General features: G+C 36.4%; 1 protein-coding gene across 1 annotated transcript; it reads left to right on the forward strand.

Annotated features, from left to right (window-relative positions):
• The first annotated feature begins 245 nt into the window (after positions 1 to 245).
• Positions 246 to 24,280, forward strand: LOC137576576 (uncharacterized). Its single transcript, XM_068289797.1, has 2 exons — positions 246 to 1,065; positions 20,772 to 24,280. Exons 1-2 carry the CDS (start codon positions 634 to 636, stop codon positions 21,249 to 21,251), a joined length of 912 nt encoding a protein of 303 aa, XP_068145898.1. The 5' UTR covers positions 246 to 633; the 3' UTR covers positions 21,252 to 24,280.
• The last annotated feature ends 1,558 nt before the right edge of the window (positions 24,281 to 25,838 follow it).

The following is a 25,838-nucleotide window of genomic DNA, read 5'->3' on the forward strand; positions in this document are numbered from 1 at the left end:
AGCCAACAACAAGAGCAACAACAACAACAACACAAATCAACTTCATTCATGCTAGCCAATGGCATAGTACCGTTAGACGTTTGCTTTTAGCACTAACTGTGCCTAACCTGCACATGCGCAGACATCAGCGCTCTCTCTCTCTCTCTCATCCTGTTGCTGTTTTGATCTGGCAACTCTGCCAAACAACTCTGTGTAATGAAAGCAGCAGAAATTGTGCTATCAGTTGGCTTGCTGGCCTCCTCGACTCATGAACGTTGCGGTGTGTGAAAATTTTTGGGGTCTATGCGAGAGTGTGTGTGTGTGCGTGTGCTTGTGTGTGTTTTTGTGTCTGCCAGAGTGTAAAAGTGTGCGTAAGCATTTAGTGTTTGTGTGCGAGGGCGCCAAGTTGTTGTGTCTTTAACCACCAAAAATATCAACAGCAGCAACAACCACAACATTACAGACATTTTCAAATTGAACCACCTGTCCCAAAATACACACACACACACACAGCTTCCAATAAGAGTAAAAAAAAGAAAAGCAAAATAAACGAAAAAAACTGACTAACCCAAGTGGAAATTTGTCAAAAGCATTCCATTCAACGCTCCTAAGTAGGCAACAGTTTTTTTGTACTTTCTTGCTTACTGGCTCACTATGGAAATGGATGTCAATCGTCACGATGCTAGCAATCTAATGACCATTTCATTACGTTGCTCCAACAACAACAATGGAACATCAACAACATGCCCGCCAGCTTCTACGTTACCAACAACAACAACAACATCTCCATCAACATCAACCCGGCCCCCCAGCGGCTGTTGCGGCATCTTGAGTCGCCTCTTCTGCGTGAGTCGCCACAAGGCCACCCAATCGGTGGCAGGCAGTGAACAGTGCAGTAATCTTCAAGAGCCACTCACTCTAATGCAACGTAAGGCGGCAACAACAACAACAACAATAACAAACAGTATAGTAAACCGTCTGCCGGCAACACAGAAACGCAGTCGACGCACACCCCAGGAAATCTATTTCGAGAGTCGCGGCAAATCCTGCAAAAAGCTATTGAAATTCAATGGTAATTCTAATAAGGTGAGTGTACTTGCATTCGTAAGTGATTTCGATTGTATGTGTGTGTGTGCGAGAGTCTGCGACTCTGAGGGGTGTGAATTTCAAACACAAACAAAAAAAAATGTCGCGTAAATAAATAAAAGTGCCACGGATCAAAGTGAAAAGGAATTTTAAGTAGATTTCCACATGAACGAAGACAAGACAAGGTATTAAAACTCCAATTATTCAACTTGCGACTACTCAAAATGCTTTCACACTCAAATCAATTTAAGTGTTCAAAATCATTACAAACATTTTTTTAAACCTTTCAAAACCTTTAAGTCGGAAGGTATATGTGATCAGGCAATCAATGTGTCCAAAAGAAACTGATGACATTTATGCTAGTATTTAAATGCAAATGTTAACCCCATATGCTTTAAGTCATAAGATTTGGCCCTAAGGTATCTACAAAAATTTCATAAAGTCGCTTTAAATTTTCACATGCTAGCATTTTTTTTCCATAGGAAAATAATAATAAGTCAAAATTGTTGATTAGATAATTTAAGTATAGGGCAAAAAAAAAAAAAAAAAACAACTATTAAAGCTTCTTTCATCGATTGTGTCAACTAATTTTAAACAGATTCGATTTCTGTTACGAAATCGAAAATTGTACTCTAAACTTTTTTGACTTATTTCACACATTTTAGATCGCAGAACTATAATCCGAAAAATATTCAAGAAATCTCTGTTATCACTAAGAATTTATCTGGCAAGACGGAAAATTGATTGTAAAAAAAAAGGAAGTTTAAACTTAATTGGGTTTTAGTTTCGAGAAGATTACACATCTAGGACATAGATTTATAAATTTCACATTATTTGAAGTTCTCGAAAACATTCAAAATATAGCAATTTCAACTCACAATTTTGGTAATTTTTACTTAGTACTGCAATAATTTGAAGTATTTTTTGGTAAAATATACCAATAAGGTATTCAAGAAATTGCAGTTGTGATAATAAAGATAAAGAATACTGAATTTTAGCCGCCTTAAGGTCAATAAATCTTACTAATTTGTAAGATCTCCTTATAGGCAGCACAAAAAGTGTGGAGGCTGTTATTTCAAGAGCCAACAAGTTCTATCATCAGCAGACTTTGCTGAAGAAGCCAGAATTGTAATTGCCTTAAAGGAGTTGAAAATTCAAACTACATGAAGCTAAAAAAGAACGGTGAAGCTTGCAACTGCGGATTTTATCTTTTAATACCCTGGAGAAAAGGGTACATTAATTTTGACCATATAAAGTACATATATTCCTGATCAACACGGCGAGACGAGTTCAAATAGCTATGTCCGTCCGTCCGTTCGTTTGGATCAACACTAACTCCTCCTAGACCCTTGAAGCACAGTTTGTATATCACGGGTTCAGCCGAATCGGACGACCATATCACTTAGCTCCCATACAAACAGCAAAGTCACAAATAAGATCAGATGACTATATCATAAAACTCCCAAAGGAATGATCAGTGGAAAACAGTGACTTTTCCCAATAACTTAATAGTTATCGTGGGTCCTCTTGTTAAAATATAGATAGAAAGCAGATGTTCAGGCTTTTTGAGGACTTCGAATAGGATTTGTTAAGCTATTTTGTATCTAAAATCTAAATCTACTTAGAGTCCTTATATGAGAAATCTTTTGAAATGTAAAACAAATTCAACTTGTTTTTACAGCAAACATAAATTTATAGCATTTTGCAATTCTAGAATCACGAAATTCAAGCTAGTTAAGGCCTTTAAATTCGGGATAAATTTTAATGTGAGTGGGGCACAATGTGAACTAGTTTCAGTATATTGAATTCTAGGTGCTTCTCCTCTCTTTTCGCAAAGCTGCCAATACTCCAGGGTTATAGTCTCCATTTCTCACTCTCAGATTTCATATAAATACATTCTCCACTGTGTATAGATGCGTGTGTGAGCCGAGGAATTTGTGTGTGTGTTCCCTTTGTTACAAATTTTGGAAAATTTGTAGTCATAGCTTGGCCACGTGGATGTCTGACTGTGTGAGTGAGTGTGTGTGCGTTTTGGGGCCTAGGTGAGTGCTAGAGTGAGTCAGAGTAAGAACGAAAGAGTCAGAGAGATACTTTGCATATAAATCATTTGGCATTGTGGCCAGGACGCAATGCGCTTATGAAATATTTCGTTTGTTTAATGCGGCAAAGGGCTTTAAGGGCAATATATGCCACATAGTACGACTACTACTACTACTACAACAACTACTTCTATACAATCAGAGAAAAAGAGAGGAAATGAGAGGGTGATGCGAGGGGGAAAGTGTAGCCGAGCTCCACACTAATTAAAAACGTGCAAAAAGAAAAGCCAATCAAACAGGTCGATGCACAACAATGGATGTTGCCCCCAAAAAAAAAAAGAGAAACAGAGAGAGAGAGAAAGAAAAACAACATTCACAAAAACAAAATGCATTCACACACACACATACATTGGTTCATACGAATGTATGCAGAAGCAGGAGCAGGATCTGGACCATATGCACAATGCAATGTGGTGGCTGTCCATGCTTTAAGCAGAAGCCAGCCCTAGGCACGCACTGAAGCGCAAGCAACAGGATGAATTTGTTAAACAACACGAACACCAAAGGCTACCCCAGAAATTGTGCTGAGAATGAGGCAAGTTGGGTAGCTCTAGATGGAGATGGAGATGGAGATGGAGCTGAAGCTGATGCTGATGCTGGCCAGTTCTACATGTGAAAAGTGAAAAATGAAAAACTCATTCGCCCTATCAAGTGACATCATCAATTTCAGTCTATTTTGCCTGCTACTGAACTGCAGTGCCACCAGCCAGCAACAGTAACAGCAACATCAGCATGAGTACCAAGAAGCAGAAGGAGAAGAAGGACCAATGCCAGAAGACATTAACACCAAGAGTTGAGGTCCTGTGGACTGCAAGTCGCCTTTGGCATGAACTACTCGATGGGTTATAAGGGAGGGAGAGGGGGGTTAGAAAGGTTGGGTTAACGAGCTGTTCTTAAATGTGAATGGAGTTGTTTGCCCCAACGAAAGTATTCAATTGGGGCAATGTTTAAGTTTTCGTAAATTTTCTCAAAATATATTGGTATATATATTTCTCAGATATGTATCTTTCACTCTAAAAGACTGAACTGTATGTAGTTCCTCCCCATTTATATACATTTACATTTACAAGGGGGTTGCTTACCTACCCGCACCACCCACCCATCGATTTTATAATGAAGCTATACCTAAACAAAAAAAAAAAGGAATAAAGTGTTTGTTTTAAATTAACGGGGTAAATCGGGGATGGTTCTCCTGTGGCTGGAGGGGGGTTAATGTATCCGATAGCAAAAACCACCCGAAAAAAGCAACCCCATAACAAAAGGAATTATTCTTATTGGTATAATATTGCATTGGGGAAATTGCAGGAAATATGCAAATGAACACTTTATCCGATCCAAAAAGAATTCAAGTCATTAAATTTTCTCAGCCAAGGATTCTCTTTTGCTTGCCTTTATTTGGGTCATATAATTATGCCCAAGATGCGTATGCAAATCAAACACAATTTCCTTTCAAAGAAAATGAAGGGTATTATAAAATGTACGACCTCGCAAACTAAGCGGAAGTGACTAGCCTGTGGTCCTAGTCAGTCCTTAGTCAGTCCTTGTCCAGGCCAAGTCCGTTTTGCTGTCCATCAGTCCCATCTCTCTTTCGATGTCTGGCCATGTAAGCTTCCCCATGGTTGTGTGTGTATATGTGTGTGTTTGCATACATATGCAAAAAAAAAAAAAGTGCCATCAACATTGCAACGTTGTAATTGCCAACAGACAGTGAGGAGTCCAAAGCAAAAGAGGCAGGAAACGACACACAGAAAGAGAGGGGGAGAGAGAGAAAGAGAGAAAGAGGGAGAGAAAAGAATGGGAGGTGGAGAGCCAAAAGCTGCAAACTGGTCACTGCCACATGTCCTGCCAGTTAGCTGAAAGTCCTTCAATTTGCTGGTCAGCTAAGCGAGGTCAACTTTAGCAGTTATCCAAATGAAGATTTTTCAATTAACTTTTGCAATTTATTACAGAGAAAAGAATAAATAGAATAAATATATTATTAAAAAGATTTTCCTATATATCCAGAGAAACAGTTTTTTCACTACTAATTTAGCCTGAGTATTTCACCCATATGGATGCAAGTTTAAAATGTAAAGTTTTCCTTTTTAAAAACTTGAAAACTTTTCGTTGAAAAGCAATAAAGTTTTTCATAACTTCAGGAAACCTTGACTAATGGAAAAGGCAAAGCAACAAAAAAAGAAAGTGAATTGTTGACATTTTCGTTCAACAACAATCTGGAATATATAATTTCATTATCCCAGTTGAACTTAAAATGACAGAATGAAATGAAAACATTAATAAGAAACTGATCATTATAGTTAAACTACCAAATGAGACTAGTTAATTACTAATTGCTACCAACCCACTGAGCCTGTGCAACATCAAAAATCAATGCTAAAAAAAATAGTTATAAATTAAAAATAGTTTCTGAAACTATTCTATGGTTATCTGTGTGATAATTATAGTTCAACATTCACAAAACGGATTAATCAAAGAAAGTCAATGTTACTACAATAAACCAAATGGAATGGATATATACATAAGTCATGTTTAGCTCATAAAACAAACTGAAAAACAATTTAAAATATCGATCTCACTTTGAAAAACCTAAATTTTGGATTCTTCGTACAAAAAACTCAACTTGTTCCCTTTGCTCAATTATTTTACACTTGCATTTATAAAATTTCATATTAAAAATGCAAAAAGAGACATTTGATATAGGAAAATTAACGATCTGTGGGTTAATGAAACAACTATATGTATTTCGTTGAGGTTTCTAGTTTGTCAACAGCAGTTCATGATAGTTTTGCTAGTTGACAATTGACAATTCATATATTAGCTAGACATACCCAAGTTAGGATCTCTAAAAGGTGGAATTGGAAGGCAAAGTGAAGAGTAAAATCTTAAAAGAGATGCGTTTACTTTAGGTGTTGCAGGTTATAAATATGTATTAACATATTCGTTCTAATCCAATTTATATACCACATTTTGACGACAGAAACTGTCAACAGAAGAGTTTTGTGAAACAATAAAGGAAAGCACCAGGAACTATGTAGAAATGTCTCGTATCATATGAACCTAAAATTATTGAAAAGTAGTAGATATTTTTAGCAAACAGCTCAAGAAAATGTTCTAGAAATAGGTTAAATTTTTAAAATTTATTAGATTTTTTATTTGATTTCAAATTATTTTACTAGCCTTTGCAACTAACTGAGAACTTTCTATCAAAAAGTTAAGACTTTTATATGTTGAGACTGAAGAAATAGAAAAATTACATTCAACATTTCTTTCCATAGATACTTTGATCCCAAAAATAACAGAATTGTCTTGTATTTTAATGAATATCCTTGACACTGGTTTAATAGGACATTAGTTTATTTTGAATCCACTCTCGTCTGTGGCCATCGTACGCTGACTGAACTCTGCGACATTTTTAGCACACGGCTAATGTGTTTGGGCTACTGAGGTTTCTCCTGCTGTTGCTATTGTTGGTTGCCTCTCTTACCACTGCTCAGACGGGTGCAAAAAGGAACAAAAAGAACTGGAAAAAAAAAAAAAATACTAAAACTCTTGGACAGGAAGCTTGTGGCCAGTCAGCTCTTTGGTCTGAAACAGAAACTAACAACTGATGAGGCTGTCAGTTGCTTTTGCTGTTTATGATTTGAGCCACAAAGAGCACAAAATATACAAACAAATTCATTATAGTCAAGGTCTGATGATGATGATGATGATGACGATGATGATAGTGCAGACTGGTTCAGTCAATTGAAGAGTAAATTTATTTATTTTTTTTTTTTAATGGCAGAAAGGAAAACAAAGAGCATGCAAAATAAAAAGTCATGAAAAATGAACGGTTAAGTCAAGTAGTTGAAACTGGCTTTTTTTCTCTCCACATTCTCCCCCATTTTGGAGGACTAACTTTGAGGCAAAGTCAACCCGAAAAAGAAGCAAAAAAAAAACACCCGACCCGGATCTCAAACCAAAGCCAAACCCAATCCCGATGGCGATGACGATGACAAGGGTGCTTTGCCGCCTCACTGACTAAATAAAATTGGAATTTATTATCATGATTTGTAGCAAGCGGAGAAGAAGCCAGAAGAAGCAGCAGCAATAACAGCAGCAACAACAACAACAACAACAACTTAGAAAGATAGAGATAGAGTCAAAATGGCGGGCATAAAAAGCACATCCTACACAGCCTGCTACCCCTACCTACCCTACCCTCTCCATCTCCATTCATCCATCCAACCAATTCCACCAACACTCTTTCACTCTCTTTAAACTGTCTGAGTCAGAAACTTGGGATAAGTAAGCAGACTCTTTCTACAACTGATTTAAATCTCATGGCCAAAGTTCGACTCACGCCCATTTCGAATGGCCAAGCCGTTTGGCTTTTGTGGCTGGGCGGCATAAGGCGTGGTCGTGGTTGGATGCAAGAAAAAAAAATAGAGCTTAACTATGCATTTCTGCTAGTTTATTAGGGGGGCTTAAACCAGCTGCCAGAGCAGCTGCTAAGGCGATTTGCCATCAGTGGCCCACAAGGCGTATGCGCGACCTTTTTACTAGCCAACTGCATTTTTTTTCGCCTCCAAGTTTCAAGTTGGTTCTTTAAACTATTTAAAAATTAGACATTAGCCTGCTATGCAGTGCCAAGTGGCAGGTTGATATTTTTTAACAAAATCTACAAGAACAAAAAGAAAACCTTAAGTATATGCAGCAATAATTAACTGCATTAAGCCAGTAGCAAACGAAGACTGAGATAGAAAAGTCTTTGTATGTCTTGGGCCAAGGAGCAAGAGAAGTATCTCGTCGCTCTCTGTCACACCTTTGTCTACCTCTCCGCTCTCTTCTTATTCAGGCGCTTCTTGCCGCCAGCTTAACTTGGCATTAACGCAATTTGTCACAGCAGCCTCGAAGAGCAGGCAGCTTAGCAGCAGACCCCGAACTTTTGGCCCCCACTCACAAGAAAAAAGAATAAATAACAACAACAAAAAAGGAACATTATTTATGCATGCTTCCTCTGTATGGGTGTATCTGTATGTGTGTGTGTGTGTGTGTGTAGATTGTCTATTACATAGAGCTGACAGGTGAAATGAAATTGCGTGGTCTGGGCATTTCGAAAGCATTTTCCAAGAAGGCCACAACTTACATTTTAAATGCAAACGGCATGAAAATGAAAAAAAAAAAAAATTCCATAGAAAAAAATACACATTGACAGCTACAAAATGGTACAAAAATGTGGTCTAAAGGGTCGGCCAACAGCAAAGGACAGCAAGAACCCGAAGGAGGGAAGAGTCGGTGGTAAAAATAAACCAAGTCAGGCCACTGCACTAAGCCAGGTCAATACGTACAATAAGCAGAGAGACAGAGAGAGACTTCTCCATTTCGAAGTAATCTTTAGAAAATTGTATGATATGAAAACACACACAGGGGGTCATTCAATAAGTAACTACGAGGTGCATCGAGGTAAATTTTTTAACTAATTTTTTAAACAAAGTGTAGAGCTTTAGAAGGTACAAAGTTTCACTTTAGTTCCCCTCTTGTAGAAGGTTTAATACAATTAGTCAAAATTCGATTTCAATTGTTAATCTTCTGCTGCTTTTCTGGAATAATTTTCGAGTTTAAAAATTGAAATTTCATCAAGGCAATAAACTGATTTATCAAAACGATTTAAAGCTGAAACAAACTGTATAATGGGAATCGATAATCCATATTAATTTAGATTTTGATTTGAATGTACTCAGAGCTGAATAAAGGAATGAAATTATATTTTAAATTGTCATGCAGAAGTTTAATATAAATAAGGACATCAAATTTGGATTGAAACTAAGAAGAGTAGAGAGAAAACTTTTGATTACCAGCTAGAGATAAATAAATGAAAATTGCAAAGTTTTTTAACTTTTCGGCTTCCCAAAATAATCTGATATATCTTGCAAATTTTCTTCAATGGACAATTTTTACCCACTGATTTTCTATTAGTCCGAAGTGGAAAACAACAAAGGCTTGGTTATGCATTCAAAGCCATCTCAAATAAAGCTAGAATGCGCAACGAAGTTAAATTGTTAGTAGGTTTGGGTATTATAGCTAATAGCTTATAGTTTTTTCTGCAGAACTCAAAAGATGGGTTGTCTGAGCAACTTAACAAAGAGGATCTGTTTTCAAATCTCTGGCTGGTTATCATCTAAATAGATGAACATAGTTGCTAGTACCAGTAAAAAGATAGTTAGTTTTACAAGTATATCCCATGCAAAATAAATTAATCTTATTAACGATTTTGTTGAATTGATAACAATGTTTACGTATTATGCACTTACTTATGCACTTTGGAAGTCCTTTTGATTTGTAGTTTGTAATGAGTACTTGCCTTGTTAGATTTTAATGTGGGCAAGTGTTTTCTATAGTTAATATTTCAGTAAAAGTAAAAGCTAAATAACTACATCGTTTAATTTAAGAATTCAAATTCAATTTTTAAGGATTTTACAAGCCAAGTGAAACATGTCTCCATTTATTTTGGGCTGCCTTACCAAAGTTTAAAAATCTGTTGCCTAGTTTTATGCGTTTATAAAAAATTTCATCATCTGCGAATACTTTTGAGTTTTGTGGATTTGGTTAATTAAAACAAGTAAAATTCGCAGAAAAATAATTCTTTAACTTTTTCTTTTCGTGGATATTTGTTCGTTTTCTTGCTTTAGTAACTTTGTGGCAAGTAAAATAGAAAATATTTGTTGGCAAAGATGTGAAATGCCCCTCGTTAAAATAATCTCTATAAAATGCAATTTAAAAAGTGAAATATTTCTTGGAAAATCTTTATCCCACTGATTTAATTTTAACTTTAATAGAAATTCTTTACATTTTTCTGAGCAAATCTTTTCACTAATTTTACTGAATCATATTAAAGTAGAAATTTACCTTAACTATGCCATTTCATATTTTCGTGTTGGCAAACACAATTTTATGACACACAGCTGCCGCTTGATGAGCTCTCACACACACACAGATACATACATATATATATGTATTCTTGTTCTATCTGCCTCACATGTGTTGTGTCTAAAATACGTTTTTGGCTTTAGGACTTTGATGGCAAACAGGATTTGTCTGCCAAAAGAAAAAAAAAAAGAGAAGAAAAAAAAATTAAAAAGACATTTTGTGCCAAAATTAAAAGCAATTTCCTTGGCCAAAAACACAAGAACAAGCAACCTGAAAAAAGCTGCTCAATTTCCTGCCGCATCAATTTAATTCAATTTATTTACTTTCTCTCTCTCACTCACTCACTCTTAGTCTGTGTGTGTGTGTGTGTGTGCCAGGCTAATTCAATAAACTAGACAACAAAATAAGTTAAATTTTATGCACACCCAAGTGAAGAAGAGACTTTTTGCCTGCTTTAAAATATCTTCACAAAGGGTCTAAAAGCCTGGTCATGACTGAACAGAGAGAAGAGTGGAGAATGTGGGTGGTAGGGAATGTGGTAGGTGGATTTTGGCATGGCTTTTGCAAATTTGACGGCTCGACAGGAAGGCAGTCAGCAAAGTCATACCGTCCCGCACCAGCATGGCATGGAGCGCGTGATATTTGATGGATATGGATGGCATCACTGATATGCTAACGTGATGGCAGCCAAAGAGTGGAAAGGAGACGACTGTTCGGGGAGTTCTCCAACTTCAAAACCGCCTGCTCCAATTCGCCTTCACGAAATGCCTTCTTTGGCATGCCTTTGATGTGTTGCATCTCACATACAACACAATGGGATCGAGTTCCGTATACAATGCGATAGGGGCTTCCTTTAGAAGTCAAGTTTATGATTGGCAAATATCTTTGAAATATTCAATTTAAAAAGACTTTTTTTTCTCTCTGTCTCTCCAAAACTTGTTAATAACATTGACAAAGAAATGTACGTTGCTACCTTGACAACGAGCAATGTAAAAGTTGTTAATTCAAATTGAATTATTTGACCTTCAATCTAAATATTTAGTAGACAATTTGATATAATCTATTCGATTAACTTGAAATCAGCTTTGGCTTCCAATCAAAGTCAAGGCAACTTGGTTAAAGTCAATCTCTGATCTTTCTAAAGGATAGGGTGTTTTTTACGGCTTTTCTTTTAAGTGCTTTTTACCCTTTCAGTTAATGAAATTAGCCCATTGTGCAATGGGTTAATGTTAGGATGTTTGGCTTGAAAGCAAATAAAAAACAATATCTTGTCTTTAAAGCCGACTTCAAATAAAATGGTATTTTATATTAGGCCAGGCCGGAAATGAAACACAAGTATTGGCTGGAGGGGGAACAACGACAAGGATACATACACACACACAGACACACACACAGTTTGAAGGCAACTGTCGACGAGGTTTTTATGTGGCGCCATATAAATTTCGGGTAGCTGGCATACTTCAGGCGCCGCATTACGTTTATGGCCTGGCTAAATTAAACACACAAGAAGGCAGCAGCCAAAGAGCCAGAGTCGGGGCCAGAGTCTTGCTAAGGAAGAATTGAGGGAGTTTGGAGGGAGGGGGGCTTTCTGGTTGGTTGGGAAATTTGCTACAAGTTTATTTTATGCGCATATTTGCGTATATTACTCATACGCCCCGGCTGGCATACATCTTCATTTAAAGGCAAATGTCTTGGTATACACCAGACAAGCGAAAGACGAGACGAAACAAAACGAAGTCGTTTGCCTTTATTTTATTAAATTTTCATTTCATTTCGCTGCCCCCCACCCCCCATTTTTACACGCTTAACATGTTGCATGTTGACTGCTGCCTGCTACCAGAAGGAAATCTCTCCCTCATTTTTTCCCTCTGCTCACTATTTATCTCATTCTTTTGCTTTTTCGAATATAATTGAGGGGAGGATAAAATGTATAGTATGTATATAGATGTATATATTATACGTACTTGCTGCTGATTCGTTGATTGCCAATGAAGTTTATAAGCAGAAGGTTTTTGCGTTTCTCATACTTATCGTTTATTTCGGCTCCTTTTTCTTCTTCTTCTCTCTTTTTTTGTTATTTAGGATAAGGCTGATTTATGCTCCCCTGTTCCCAAAGCTATTAAAGTATGAATGCCAAGTCTTGAGTTGCACGGATGTGGGTTAACAGTTTCCCTTTTGTAACCAGTCAACTGGCACTGGCAGTGGCACTGGCACTGGCAGAGGCGCATCCGCTTTATCCCAGGGGAGGACATGCCATGACCTGTGTATCCGTATCTGTTGTATCGCCAAATGGGTTATTGATGAGCTATTTTGCCAACTTCTTGCTGACTTGGCAACAACAACAAAATAACATTTTTTTCTTTTGCACAAACCGGATTTAGTTTTTGGGCTCACAAACGTGACTGGAACCAATTCGAGTGTAAATAAAATGGAAAAGAGACTGTTAATGAGACAGTCTCTATTCTGCCACAAACTACATAACCTACAAACATATCTCAACATGAACTTTCAGCTCCAACTCTAACTAAGTTGAAGTAGACACGCCTATGACATGTGGCAAGCAACTTTAAAGTGCCAGCAGCTCAAATTTCATTAACGCGCGAACCAACTTTAAATTTGTGGCACATGCGTGGCATGCAGCAGATGCAGCCGGAGTTTCCACTACCGTTTCCAGTTGCTGCTGACACCGCACTTGTCACATAAATGTGCTTAATCTTTTACACCGGCAAAACCTCCTCCCCACCCATCAGCCTCAACCCAGCCTTATTCCCTCTAACCATTCAGACTGCCAGCACAAGAGTTCGAATAGAAGCAAGCAAACTTGCAACATTGAGAAACCCAACCACAGTGGCAAAGAGATTGCTCAAATGTGGGCAATGTGAAAATTGTATTCTATATGCTAATGCTTGCACATAAATTTCTCCATTTCGAAATGTATAAAATCTATGGCAAGACAATCGACAAAAATCCATTAATATCAATTTTTTTCTATTGGCATTTTCAATAAAAGATTTAAATATCATCGCATATTGAATGTAATTGATATTTCTACTTTTATTTAAGATTTTCTTTTAACAAGTGTTAAATTTTAAGGTAAAACAGTTTGTCAAATAAATCAAATTGTCATTTCTTTTGAGTTCATCTTAATGATATTGCTGTCGTTAGCTACTGAGAATTCAAACAACATGTCGTATACGTAATTTCTCATTGCCTTATCTACTGTTGAATGAATAAAAATATAAATACGCATAAAAAACAAATTTTCAAATGATTAGAGCAACTTTTAATCATCTGATAATGAATAATTTATATTAAATTTTACATTAGTCGTAGTTTAAGAAACAATTTAAAGAGTCCTTTATATTTATATTGGGGACTTGAACCATAGAGAAATAGAGTTGGTGAAAAATATTAGTGATCAAATACTTTTTTTTAAATTTAGAGTTTATTTGTTTTACTTTAAATATCATCATTAAGCTACACTCAACATGTTCTTAATGATTTTTATACTTACCAAATCAGTATTTCTTTAACATCTTTTATCATTCATTATTATTATTATTAAAAGTATAAATATATAGTTGTTAACTATCAACCTAACTATATTTTACAAGCACTGGCAACTAAGGTCTTCGGCTTACAATTAGACGATAAACTACATCCATACACTAGCCTGGGATTCGAACCCGGGTCCTCGTTGTTCAGTTGCCCAAATGACTGAGTCACTTAGACACTCATCTACCGAGTACTGCTTTTATCATTCATATTTGCATATTCTTTACGTTAATCTATATATTGTATATAAAGTCTGTAACTGAAATAATACAGAATGAAATAAAATACTAAAATATAAGAAGAATAGAATACAAATTTAAACAACATACAAATCCCAAATATGTTTAGAACAGCATTCTTATAAAATATATATTCTTAAGAGCAAAAAAGGAAGTTTTAATCGAAACTTTGCACTAAGGAAAATTATTAAGAAAGGGAGAATCTCAAATCATCTTATGTGAATAAGTTGTATTAATCCTCACGTTCGCCAGGTTTTTAAGTAACAGATTCAAATATCTTTCTTTCATTTCTTAGTCTTCAAAAGCAGCACAAAAACGTTCTAATTTTTTCTTTCAAATCTAAAAATATCAGTTGAAATAAAACCATATATATCGAAAAAGTTAAAAATCTTCAACTCTGCCTAAAATTTAAACTCTATACCATAGGAAACTTCATTAACTTCAACTAATAATAAAAAGGTTTCTACCACTTTTCAAAGCGGATATTTTGAGGCTAGACTGTTAAAGACAGTTTAAAGTAATCTTATCTAAAAATAGTTACAACTAATTAAAAGTAGGATAAAAATAGTTTTGATTAATAGTACTTCAACAGTTGGAGCCATTTTAAAATAATTTTCCAATAAAATAAAGTCCATTAGCATCGAAAAAGACTTACAAAAATGTTTAAGACTTTCTCTAAAACAAAATATATTTTAATGCACTCTAACTCTAAAAAATCTCATCATTGTGGTTTGGCAAACAAAACTTCTAAGCTTTCATTTTAAAATGGTGTAAACCTAATCTAATCTTTGGATAAGTTTCATACCCTTTCAAAAAAAAAAAAAAAAGAAAAAACTATAGCCATTACCCATGGTGCCTAAAAACTAACCAAGTATCACGACGATATTGTGTAAGCTGTGGCTCGACTACCACCACCACAGCCACTCCCCCCGCCCAGCAGTTGGTTGTATGCTCCTGGTTATAACCACTGCTGCTTGTCTAACATATCAAATTTGTAGCTACGCATATCCTTGTACTTCTCAACATGTCAACTGCGGGCTCAGAGGAAAGAAAAAGTTTGTGCCGTCGCCTTCGCTTTCGCCTTGCCGCTTGTAGTTTGGTAAAGAACTTTAATTTCTGCATTACTAGAGATGACAACGACCAAGGACGAGAGTAGCTCGAGAAGCTGGAGATGGAGGTGAATGTAGAGGCAACAACCGAGACACATGAAGCAAAACTTTGCCATATAAAGTTACGCTTAACAACACACACCAAGAGAACGACTATGTCAGAAGAAGAAGGAGGAAGGGTAAAGCCACTCCTCTTTAACTGGGGCCTTAATACAACTCATTAAATTTAGAAAATGCTCGCGGCAAAAGTTTCTGTTCTCGTTGACATCTACATTATATGCCGTAAAAGAACCAGAGTAAGAACTTTGGCCAAGACTCGGTTTACTTGAAATACTTCTAGATACTATATATCCATCTATCTCTATGTAGTCGGCCCAAGGCAATTTCTAAGCTTGAAATTTAAGTTTTTTTGTTTCTTTGTTTTTAAGCCAAGCAAAAGTTTAATTGCAACGGATGTTGGCGTGTAAATTATTTTGTTGCTACCATCTTCTACTATTTCTACCCACCTCTCTCTCTCTCTCTTTACCCACCCACAGACTTATTCTCATCTTCATTGTACACCCTTCGAGTGTAACCTCCAGTCAGCAGTTTACGCCTCAGTCTTACAGTCTCATTTTCTGTGCTAATGAGCAACTTATTAAAACTTTCCACTTTCCTGGCAAAGGCAATTTGAATGGGTTGCGCGTGAGGGGCCTAAATAAATACGAAAATGGTCAGGGCCAATTGAAACCAAAGCCAAAAATAAGAGATAAGTTACGAAACAACAGCAACCAGAACCAGAACTCATTGAGAAGTTTGGCTAAAAGCATTGATGCTCTCAATAAAAACAAAAGCCGCTGTGGAGTAGAAATAGCGTGTTTTTGGTAATGATGAAAAGTACGACTAGGTAATCACCTACAGTTTTCTGCAAACATAGCAAATTGCTTTTCATTTCGTTCCTTTTTTTGCTTAGCACATGCAAATGATCAATGAGAACTTAACAAGGCTAGAACAGTACGAATGGGGAACATAAAGACAAGACAAATAGCCAATTGTGACCTTTACTAAAGTAGTCATCAGCAAAAATTACAAAATATATGAACAATAACTATGGGGAAAACGTGTAAGCAATTTATTAGTTCAATATCTGAATCCGTACCTGAATTCCAAACACTTTTTCATATCCATTAATGTGCCTTTCACCTTTATACTCCAATCCCCCAAATGCTTTACTCTTCAATGAACGCTTACTCACACAGACATCCCCGAAGACCCACAATCGGTCCTCGCCAATATAACTCGATAGCATATTGTGCGAAATGAATGAAAATGAGGGGGATTTTGTCGCAGAGTTACGGGGTGTGGGGGCAAGACGAGAGAGGGTTTTTTTTTTTTTTGTTTTGTTTTTTGTTCTGTTTTTCTTTTGACACATCCTGTTTCTTATCCTGGGCGTTTGTACTCAAGTTTGAAGTGCTTAGACAATCGTGTTGAAGCTTTGATTTTCGAGCTTAGGCAATGCCGAAGTCTTGTGTAGCATACTTATGAGGGCTGGTAATTAAGTTGAAGTGCCCCCGATATACATACAGAGGCACAGACGCAGACAAACTCACACACAAACAAATACACCGATACAAGGACAATTTGCCTAAGTAATGACTGATGGGAGTCAATGACGTTCAAGGAGCAGGACCAGAGCCAAGGAATGAATGGACAGACAGACAGACGGACAAACGCAGTTTGGGTAAAAGTGTTGAAATGTCTGCAGCACTTAATTAATTAATGTCAGAAGCGAAATGAGAAAAGTTTTACGAAATCGAGAAAGAAGCCATGAGAGAAGAGAACTTGGCAGCTATTTGTTAAGTTAAGTTCTAGCTGCCAACCGCCCCCGCTTTCAATATTTGTCAATGAACTCATTAAGTAAATTAATAGACAAAGTTACCAATTGCTGACAATGGAAATTGTATTTACTGTTTTTAAGGCAAAATCAACGCCAACTCGAAAATGCGAATGTCCTCGTCGTCGTCTTCTCTTCTTCTTCTTATTGACGGTGGCAAGTTGGTGCAAAGGAAGTTGGGAATAGATGTGGCAGCAAATCGGAAGCGCATCTTGTGGTGGCCATAAAAATGGGCATGCAATAAAAACCCAAAGTCAACAAAACAGAGTTGCCATAGAGAAATCGATTATTATTTTGGGTGTGGGGTATGTGAACGGTAGGGTGCGCTGGTTGGTTGGAGTGGAGCAGAAGCGCTGGATGTTAGGTGGAAAGGCAACTCAAAGAATTCAACAACGCCGACAACGACGACGACCTAGTCTCTGCCACGTTTTCGATTTCGCTGCCACCTGATGTCCTGACTGTGAAATTGCCAACGTTTGCAGGAAGTGATTTTCTAGCTCTGTCTCTCACCCTCTCTGTGTGTTTCTCTCTCTCTCTGTGTGTGCGTTGGGGAATTTTATGACCCTTGATAGTGGCAAGCGATTTGTTGCGTAGCATTGCATTTTCAATTTCTGCAACGGGAGTTACTTTTTTTTTTTTTTTGTTTGGGGCACCTTTGAATAATGCAATGTCTCCGCATACTTTTCTCGCTCAACCTCCCTTCGACGGGGTTTTTTTTTTCTGGCAGCTTATTAAGGACGCTCTGTGACTGCCAATGCAATTGCAATGCCAAAATTCTCTTCTCTTCTCTTGTTCCTTCATTTTTGCGAAATTTTCAAACACGAGCGCCCAATTTGAACTGCAGCAACATAAGCTAACATCGCGACAACTATGTGTGTGTGAAAATGTGTGTGTATGTATATGTGTGTGAATATGTCCAAAGTGACAAATATGCAGCACGTGCCTTGACTTTGCTTTTTGGGGGACATAAACCGAGAGAAAGACAAAAGGGAAAACGAAATGTTGGTGAAAACTTGAAAAAGATATGAAAATGTTAAGTGACTGCCGAAAAAAAAAACTAAAAATTGATTACAATTTCTTTGTTTAATGCCAAAAATATATGAATTTTTCTTTAACAATTTATCATGTAATACTCATAATCATTGCATTTCCATGCCATTGCTTCAGATGCTGTTCCAGCTCCATCTGCCTGGTTTGGTTAGTGGAAAAAAACCACTTGAAAATCGTTTAATTTTCATTAATAGTCAAGTGGATTTTCATTCGGGCTTAATGTGCCATGCCAGGACAGGCAATGCATTGCCATGATGGCCATTGTTTTTGGCCAACGGGCTTGTTAAATGCCGTTAAGCGTTAACAAAGACAGAGAGACAGACAGCAGCGGGAGAGCGTTCGGGATGAGATAGAGGCAGATAGATAAAGGGTAAAGCAGAATGAACAAAAAAGAAACCAAACCGAAGCTTACTGAAATTAAATTGATGCATTTTTAAGCGTTGTCTGTGGCACATTAATTTTCCACAATTTACCTGCCCCGCTGCCCTCCTTTTCAGCCCATTCCGGTAACCCTTTTCATCCGTCATATAAGCATTTTTTTATATTTCAAAGTCACCACACGACCTGCCCCACAGATGGCGGTGGATGGAGTAGCAGTGGGAGTTGCAATTGCAGTTGGATCCCAAGCTGGGAATGGAGATGGAACTGGAGGCGAAGCCACTTCAATTTCAAAAGGCAAACTCAACGGCAGCTGTGGTCATTGGCCGCTGGCCTCTAGCCAGAAGTTCAACCTTTTTCCATTCAGTTTTCATTTTCCTTTTATTTTTTCTCTGCAGCTGCAGCACATTATTTCAATTTTGTTTGAGTTTTCCTTTGATTTTTCCTGGGGAGTTTCACATTTTTTTTTTTTTTTGTTTTCTTTGCATCGTTTTGGAGGCCACATAGTCCATAGCCTTTGCCATGGCCATTGTGTGGCTAATTTAATGTTTGATTAGCAGAAAAATATTTTAAATATTTTCACCGACTGGCTGTGCCTGATTCTGTTTAACCCCTGTGTCTCTCTCTCTCTCTCAATGTGTGTTTCGGCCTCGTCAGCTGCCAATGTATTAATTATAAAAGCCATGAAACCACAAGCATGGCATACGAACAGGAGATTCCAGCATTGCAAATTGAAGTCTGGTTTTGGCATTTCGACCAAATGATAAACTAACTAACGGATTTTATTTATGGCTGCTGTTGATAAAGCTGCCATATGCCATATGCCACATGCCACAACAGCAGCAACACCAAATGCGGTTGCAACAGCAGCAAAATATCAGTTGGCAATAAAAATAATATACACCAAAAAGTGTGAGAATGAAAAAAGGATGGCAGCGAAATAAATTTCCTGTTAAATACAGGCTTTACCCACACATAATGAAATGATTAGTGAATATTGTTCTAGCATCACACACAATTAGGCCCAGAGAGCAAGTGAGGGCTTTGTTTAGTTACTGCGGTTTAACTAGTTCGATTTGGCTCACCATATAAGGTTTCTATCCATCTCTCCTCACTCATTCGTGGTTTAAACTCAATGATAATCAATACACAAAGATAATAACACAAATCTTTCCCCGGAGTACCTTAACATTCTTTTTCGCAGCAGAAAATGGGTTAAGCTAGCTAGTGTTGGTAAACATTATGGTTAATTTAGTTTAGGTTAGATTAATTTAGGTTGAGTTAGGGTAAGGTAAGCTTAAGTTTGGTTAGTTTCAGCCGTTTGACATTCATTTAAAGTCAGAGATCACACACAGAGATCGATTGCAGTCTGTAGTGTTGGGATTTGAAAACACTTGGTATAAACTGTTAATTCAGTGTTGGTAAGCATTTAAAATTCTTACATTTTAAACTACATTTGTAGTCGACCAAACTGTAGAAGCAAATTTATGTCACATGAATAAAGTCAAACTCTTTTGACCCAAAACTTTCAAAGCGAAAACTATGTCAAGTGTAACAATGCAGCAACAAATTGTTGTGATTGATGCAAGTGTTTGATTAAAAGTGTTCTGAACAATGATTGCTCATAATTTGAAGTACCTTAAGGACTGTTTAAAGTAGTTAAAGATGTCTTAAGAGTCACCTCGCTCTTTCAACTCAAAGATGTAAAACATTTCAACATTAATTATGGCATAAATTCTCATGTTTCAACAACAATCACAGCAGCAATTCTCTAGAATTGCAGTTAGTGATTATATTACACCTCGTGTTTAGGGTTTCGAGTAAAAATTGTTGCATTTAGTTTAGTAAATAGAAGAGAAAGTTGAAAACTAGACAGTTGACGGGTAATGGAGGCTAAGAATGAAACTTATAGAAGTCCTTTTTTATTATGCTTGAAACGCTTAAATATTTTATACTAAAAGCAACATAATTTAATCGCAGTTCCCTCTTAGTCAGAGCTGTGACAGATTTCTACTTAATTTGTCATCTATAGCCAATCTTTACTGTTTATACATTAATGCAGGCACAATAAAAATGTCAAAAGCAATTTGATGTTAATTTTATGGCAATTTATTTTCATCAAATTAAACTTCCGCTTTAATGAGTAGCAGTCCAAATTCAACGTGTGTAAATGAGTGAGTTGATTGAGTTGAGAATGCCGCTGATCAGAGCCACTAGGTAAATCACTTCACTGGACGCATGGAAACAAATTTGCACTTTTTGTAATTACGATTTTCAATTAGAGACTAGTGGAAACTGAATGGAGTGCGACAACAGGCAAAAACCAATTTGCAATTGGCTACCAACTAAAATCTCATTCTCTCTTGCCCACATTTTCACATACGTATGTACATGCCATTTTTTTTTTTCTCCTACCTCCCTCTCTGTCCATCATCACCATTTCGTTTTTTTGCTGTCCTTTTTACATTTTGTGTGGCGTTTCTTTATTTGCCAGATATTGCTGTATCCCGAGGAAGGATGGGCGCGCACGGCCAGCTCTAGCTATTGGACCATAACACCCTGCTGGTGGCAACCGAATCGTTGTCGCATTGTCGAATGCTCTGGCACGCAACGTCAGGCCACCAGGGCACGAATGGTGCCGCTGGAGCAGCAGGGCTCGTTACTGATTGCCGGACACTTTCGAAGGACAACAGCATCTGCCTCGGCCACCGCGGCCTCCTCGTCAGCCTCTGGCTGTGCATCGGCCTCTGCATCTGCGACAGTGTCGCAGCTAACGGATAAGTCACAGCCCGCTTGCAATGATGAGTTCAAGCTGTATCTGACATCGAACATCTCGATGGAGGACTACAACATGGGCTACTGTTTGACTGGATTTGTGGAGCGTCGCTGCCAGCTGACAAACACCTTTCAGATGACTCACTTTGCCGTCATCAAACGGCAATGGCCTCAGCCGTCCAATCTGAGTAACTCATAAAATGGGCCCTTTGTGTGATTTTTCATTGTATTTTATTAGTTTAGTTCTTTGTTCTCTCTAATTATAGTTTAATTTTCGTTTGTTTAGTGTTTAAGCGTGAGCGAGAAATCGAAACTTCGTGTGCAATTTTTAGGCAAACAACTCAAACAAAAGGTAAATAATTAAAAAAGAAAAATTTGGTCAAGGTGATAGTTAAAACTAAATGTATAGCATACTTTGCAGCGTTGCAATAGGAATCAAAATAATTGAGCGCATAAATAAAAGAGAAGCTCTCGATTTTTTTACAAAAATGGGAAAAAAAAACAAACAAAGAAATTTCTAAATGTGTATGTGTATGTACTTTTAGTGTGTAATTTGTAATTTTAACTAAATGTTCTAGACAAGCCAAAGAAAAATACAAACCCGCAAAAGAAAAAAAAAAAAAAAACACGAGCAAAAATTTTGGTGTGCTTTCGATGTTGTGTAGGTAATGAAAACCAAAGCGAAACAAAAACAAACTACTAACTGTTAAAAGCTAAATGCAACTAAACCGCTTTGCCAGCACACACACACACACACATATAAACTCATACTAACACACACGCACACACACATGCTAGGCATGAGGCTCATATATATATAGTCGCAATGTTAAGCTGCAGCTCGCTTGCTTTTTCTCTCTCTCAGCTACTTAATGCTTAAAAAGTGCAACAAATTGAAACTTGTGCTTGTCGAAGCATATGATTGTGAGTGGGCATTGCAAGTATGTATGTGTAAGCGTGTGCGTGTGTTGGTGTTTCTGTGTGTGCATGGCAATTTTTCTACAAAAACGTCCTTAAACGGCCATGTTTGCGCAACTTATTGCCTTTAAGCTTCAAAATATGAGCAAACCAAAATAAAACTAAACTTACTGCTTACTTAACTTGATGAAACACAGAGAAAAAAAAAAATTAATGCTTACTCTGCCAACATAATACGGATTACATTTCCATTAAATTTAAATATTACTTCAATATTTTAAAGCCATTAAACAAAAGAAATACTTTGCTTTCCTTTTTTATATTCTCGAAGTTTTATGCCTGACTAAGAGAGGTTTTAATTGAGATTCAAAGGCCACTCAACTGAAGTTAAGTGCTTCAAAGAGAGTTTAACGATTAAACTCATTGTGAGTCATTTTTCTTAACATTTAGTTAGTTTTTACTATTATTGTGATTAAAATGAACAACTTCTCCGAATATACTTTATAAACAGAAATGAGCAAAAGTATCGCCCATCCAATCAAGTGCAAATTAAACATATTATTTTCTAAACCTTTTTTTTTCTCTGTGGAATTTTGGAAAGCAAAATGAAAAACTTTATTCTACTCGACGCTCTATGCTAATCTACTCTAGCTCTAACACACGCTCACTTCACTTCACTTCAAACCAAAAAAAAAAAAAAACACACACACACACACTCAATCACTTACTCAAAAAACTTAACTCACTCTTTGAGCATAAACCGCAACGTATATCAACAATTCGTCCAATAATTGGAGACTTTTGGCATAACAAAATGGCGATTGATTTTCTTCAAAAACGTCGCCACCCCAGGTCAAAGCTCCAATTGCCAAACCCTAAGTGTTAAAACAAAAAAACAAAAATGAAAGATATAGTAAATCAGAAAGAAAAAAAAAACCTAAAAACGCAAGCTAAGTCGAAACATAAAAATTAAACAGAAAACAAATCTTAGTGTTTAAGTGCTAAAAAAAAAAAAAAAAAGTCAAAAGAAATTCATATTTACAAATTAGAATTATATATATATACATACAATTATATATATATATACCATATATATATAGACTTGCTATGTGTGTAGGCTTGAGTGTTTTTTGCATAACTCTATATATATATATTTGTATAAGTCTTAAGATGGATGCCAATCAGTATTAGTGACAAGTTCAATGTTGTAGTTCGCTTTTAGGCGCTTTTACACGCAAGCGAAACCAGAGAACAGCAAAATTTGTATTATCATTTGCTACAAGATGCCCAAACCCCTCTTCTCTGCAGCCCACCCCCCCTGTGCCACACAAGTTTCATCCAATTGATATTTATGTATGTATCAGGTACCTGCCAGAACATCCGTAAAAAAAAAAACAAAATATATATATGTGTATATCATATTATTATATATATATATATATGTATATATTCGAGCAGTTCAACAAGTCCAGCAAATTGAATTATTTTTTTAGGAAACGAAAGTAAATAAGCAAAAAAACAAGCAAATGTTCTATATATACATATATAAATAGATATTTTACACATATACAAGAATCCCTTCCCACACACACACACACACACACACAAACTTACACGCACACACACACACACACAGATGCAAAATGAATGTTGTTGTTTTTTCTGCATATTTTTTCCCAACTATTGTCTTTGTATTGTATGTAGTTGTATGTGTCTATATGTGTGTAGCATACTTTTCTGCGCTTAGCTTAAAGAAAGAAACCGCAAAACAACTTTAAGTTGAAAGATCAATAAGATATAGAAAAAAAAAAATGAAAAACTACAAAAAAAAAAAGAGAGGAGGAGAAACCAAGTAACATGCCATGAGCTTTTTTTGTAGCAGTTTATTCAATAAAAATACAAACAAAAAACAAAACATAAATAAATTACAAATGAAATTTTTGTAAACATTAAAAATTAATACAATAAATTAAGCTTGTATACAAATAAGAAGAAATCAAAAGAAGAACAAAAAAACTAAATATAAATTCAATACAATGCAAATTAAAATTGAAATCAAATACCGATGATGATGACAGAGGAAAGCATAAATCAAATAAACAAATAAAAAATAATGAAGAAAAAATTACAATAAAAAATAATCGAAACAAACGATAAAGGAAAACAAAAGTCGAAAACCTACATGAGCAGAGCAAATGGAAACCGTGTATGTGTGTGTATTTATGTGTTTAAGAGAATTGTAATAAAATACAACAGAAGCAGAGATTAAAACAAAACATAGGAAATAAAGAATGGCAAAACGAAAACAAAGAGCAATCAAACTGTTTGATTTGTTAATCAATTTTCTCTTACAGCCAACGGCGAGGTCAAATAACAATTATAAATCCCTACAATGCATTCATATCGATTTAAAATTCCATTCGCGAGTAGCCAACACGAAACGTTTTTTGTTGAGCTCAACGGAAATCAATCTGCGCTTAAAATTGCAACGTATTCTAGTAAGTTTATCGTGATTAACAGGCTTCCAGTCAATAAGTAAGTATAATCAAAAAAATACATTAAAATGTTTATTTATGGCTTTAAAGTAAACCAAGAAGGCTCTTAGAAGCTTCTAATTCTGAAATGAAAAGTAAGTATATGCAAGTGGTTCATGGACTGTGAAAGGGGGCTTCTTTGCCCCCTAAAGTATACAATAGACTAGAAAAATATTGTTTTCAATAAATCTATAACTTCTATTTACGCAAAAATGATCTAAAAACAATTCTTACATCGAAGATTGCTTTTTATTCACAACTGTGGTCAGGAAAACCAATCGAATTTAAAGAATTGATCAAATATGTACCTATATAGATTAAATTAATGATATATAATATCAGCTAGTGTAAGTATCTTTTGAAGTTACAGTATACAGTATCTTCTTTCCATAAACGTTATAAGCGTGCAGACAAACAGATAGATTCGTAAACTACAAAGCTCCTGATGCTGAAAAGGAATATAAATAAGTTACATATGCAAGTTACCACACGAGTCTCTCATTCCGCAGAGCATATAGAAGCTCTTTGCCCTGCACTCAGACCAACTACGATGCAGCGAGTGGTAAATGGAACGCAATACCAGAATCCGTTGAATAAGTTCCACATAGTATACCCGCCCTCATTAGAAGTCACGTTGACAACACACACATCCTAAAGTACAGTATGACCTATCTCAAACCAAACTATCCACTTGTTCCACAATTGACTTCCTATACCTGGAGTAAGTACTTTAACGGTTGACCCGATACTAACATCCTATCACATTCCCATTCCTATTAATTTGTAACCAACCCATTTCTGCTGACTTCACCTAAAAAGCGACCTACTCTCACGATCGGCCACAGCCCGATTAAAAGACGTTGATCAGCCCTTCTGAGGTATATTTAAGGCCCCAATCTCTGGAAGAAGTCCGGCCTCGCAACCAGAAGTACAATCAAGTGATTATTAATAAACGAATTCTAACGTTGAATCGAAACGTCTGTGCAATTAGTTTCATGGTAAACTAACGGTCAAAAGAAGAGTCGTGCGTGTAATCCTCCATGTGTATCCAAAGGATCATGTTAAGGCCACATCCCAACCAGAAGACTCGTGACCAAGGACCAGACTATCATCGCCGTAAAGAGCTAGAATTAAACTATTTTCAGATAATGGCAAGTGCTGCGTCGAGGGAGGGTAAACATCTTTCATAAAAGTTAATTATTTACTATATGAATTCAAACTGTTGTTTTAAGCGTTACATTAACTATTATTATGTTAGTTCTTTCAAGGAGCTTTTAATATTTTAAAAGAGAAATAGTACTGCTTAAAGTTTCAATATTAAAGATGAAATGAGT

This window comes from Drosophila tropicalis, unplaced genomic scaffold, assembly GCF_018151085.1.
Source record: "Drosophila tropicalis isolate 14030-0801.00 unplaced genomic scaffold, ASM1815108v1 contig_593, whole genome shotgun sequence".
NCBI classification, from domain to species: domain Eukaryota; kingdom Metazoa; phylum Arthropoda; class Insecta; order Diptera; family Drosophilidae; genus Drosophila; species Drosophila tropicalis.

Excerpts from the sequence above, each read along its gene's own strand:
- LOC137576576 (XM_068289797.1), top strand. The coding sequence starts at position 634 with ATGGAAATGGATGTCAATCGTCACGATGCTAGCAATCTAATGACCATT. Across the intron at positions 1,066-20,771 it reads TCAATGGTAATTCTAATAAG|ATATTGCTGTATCCCGAGGA; the intron begins GTGAGTGTACTT and ends TTTATTTGCCAG.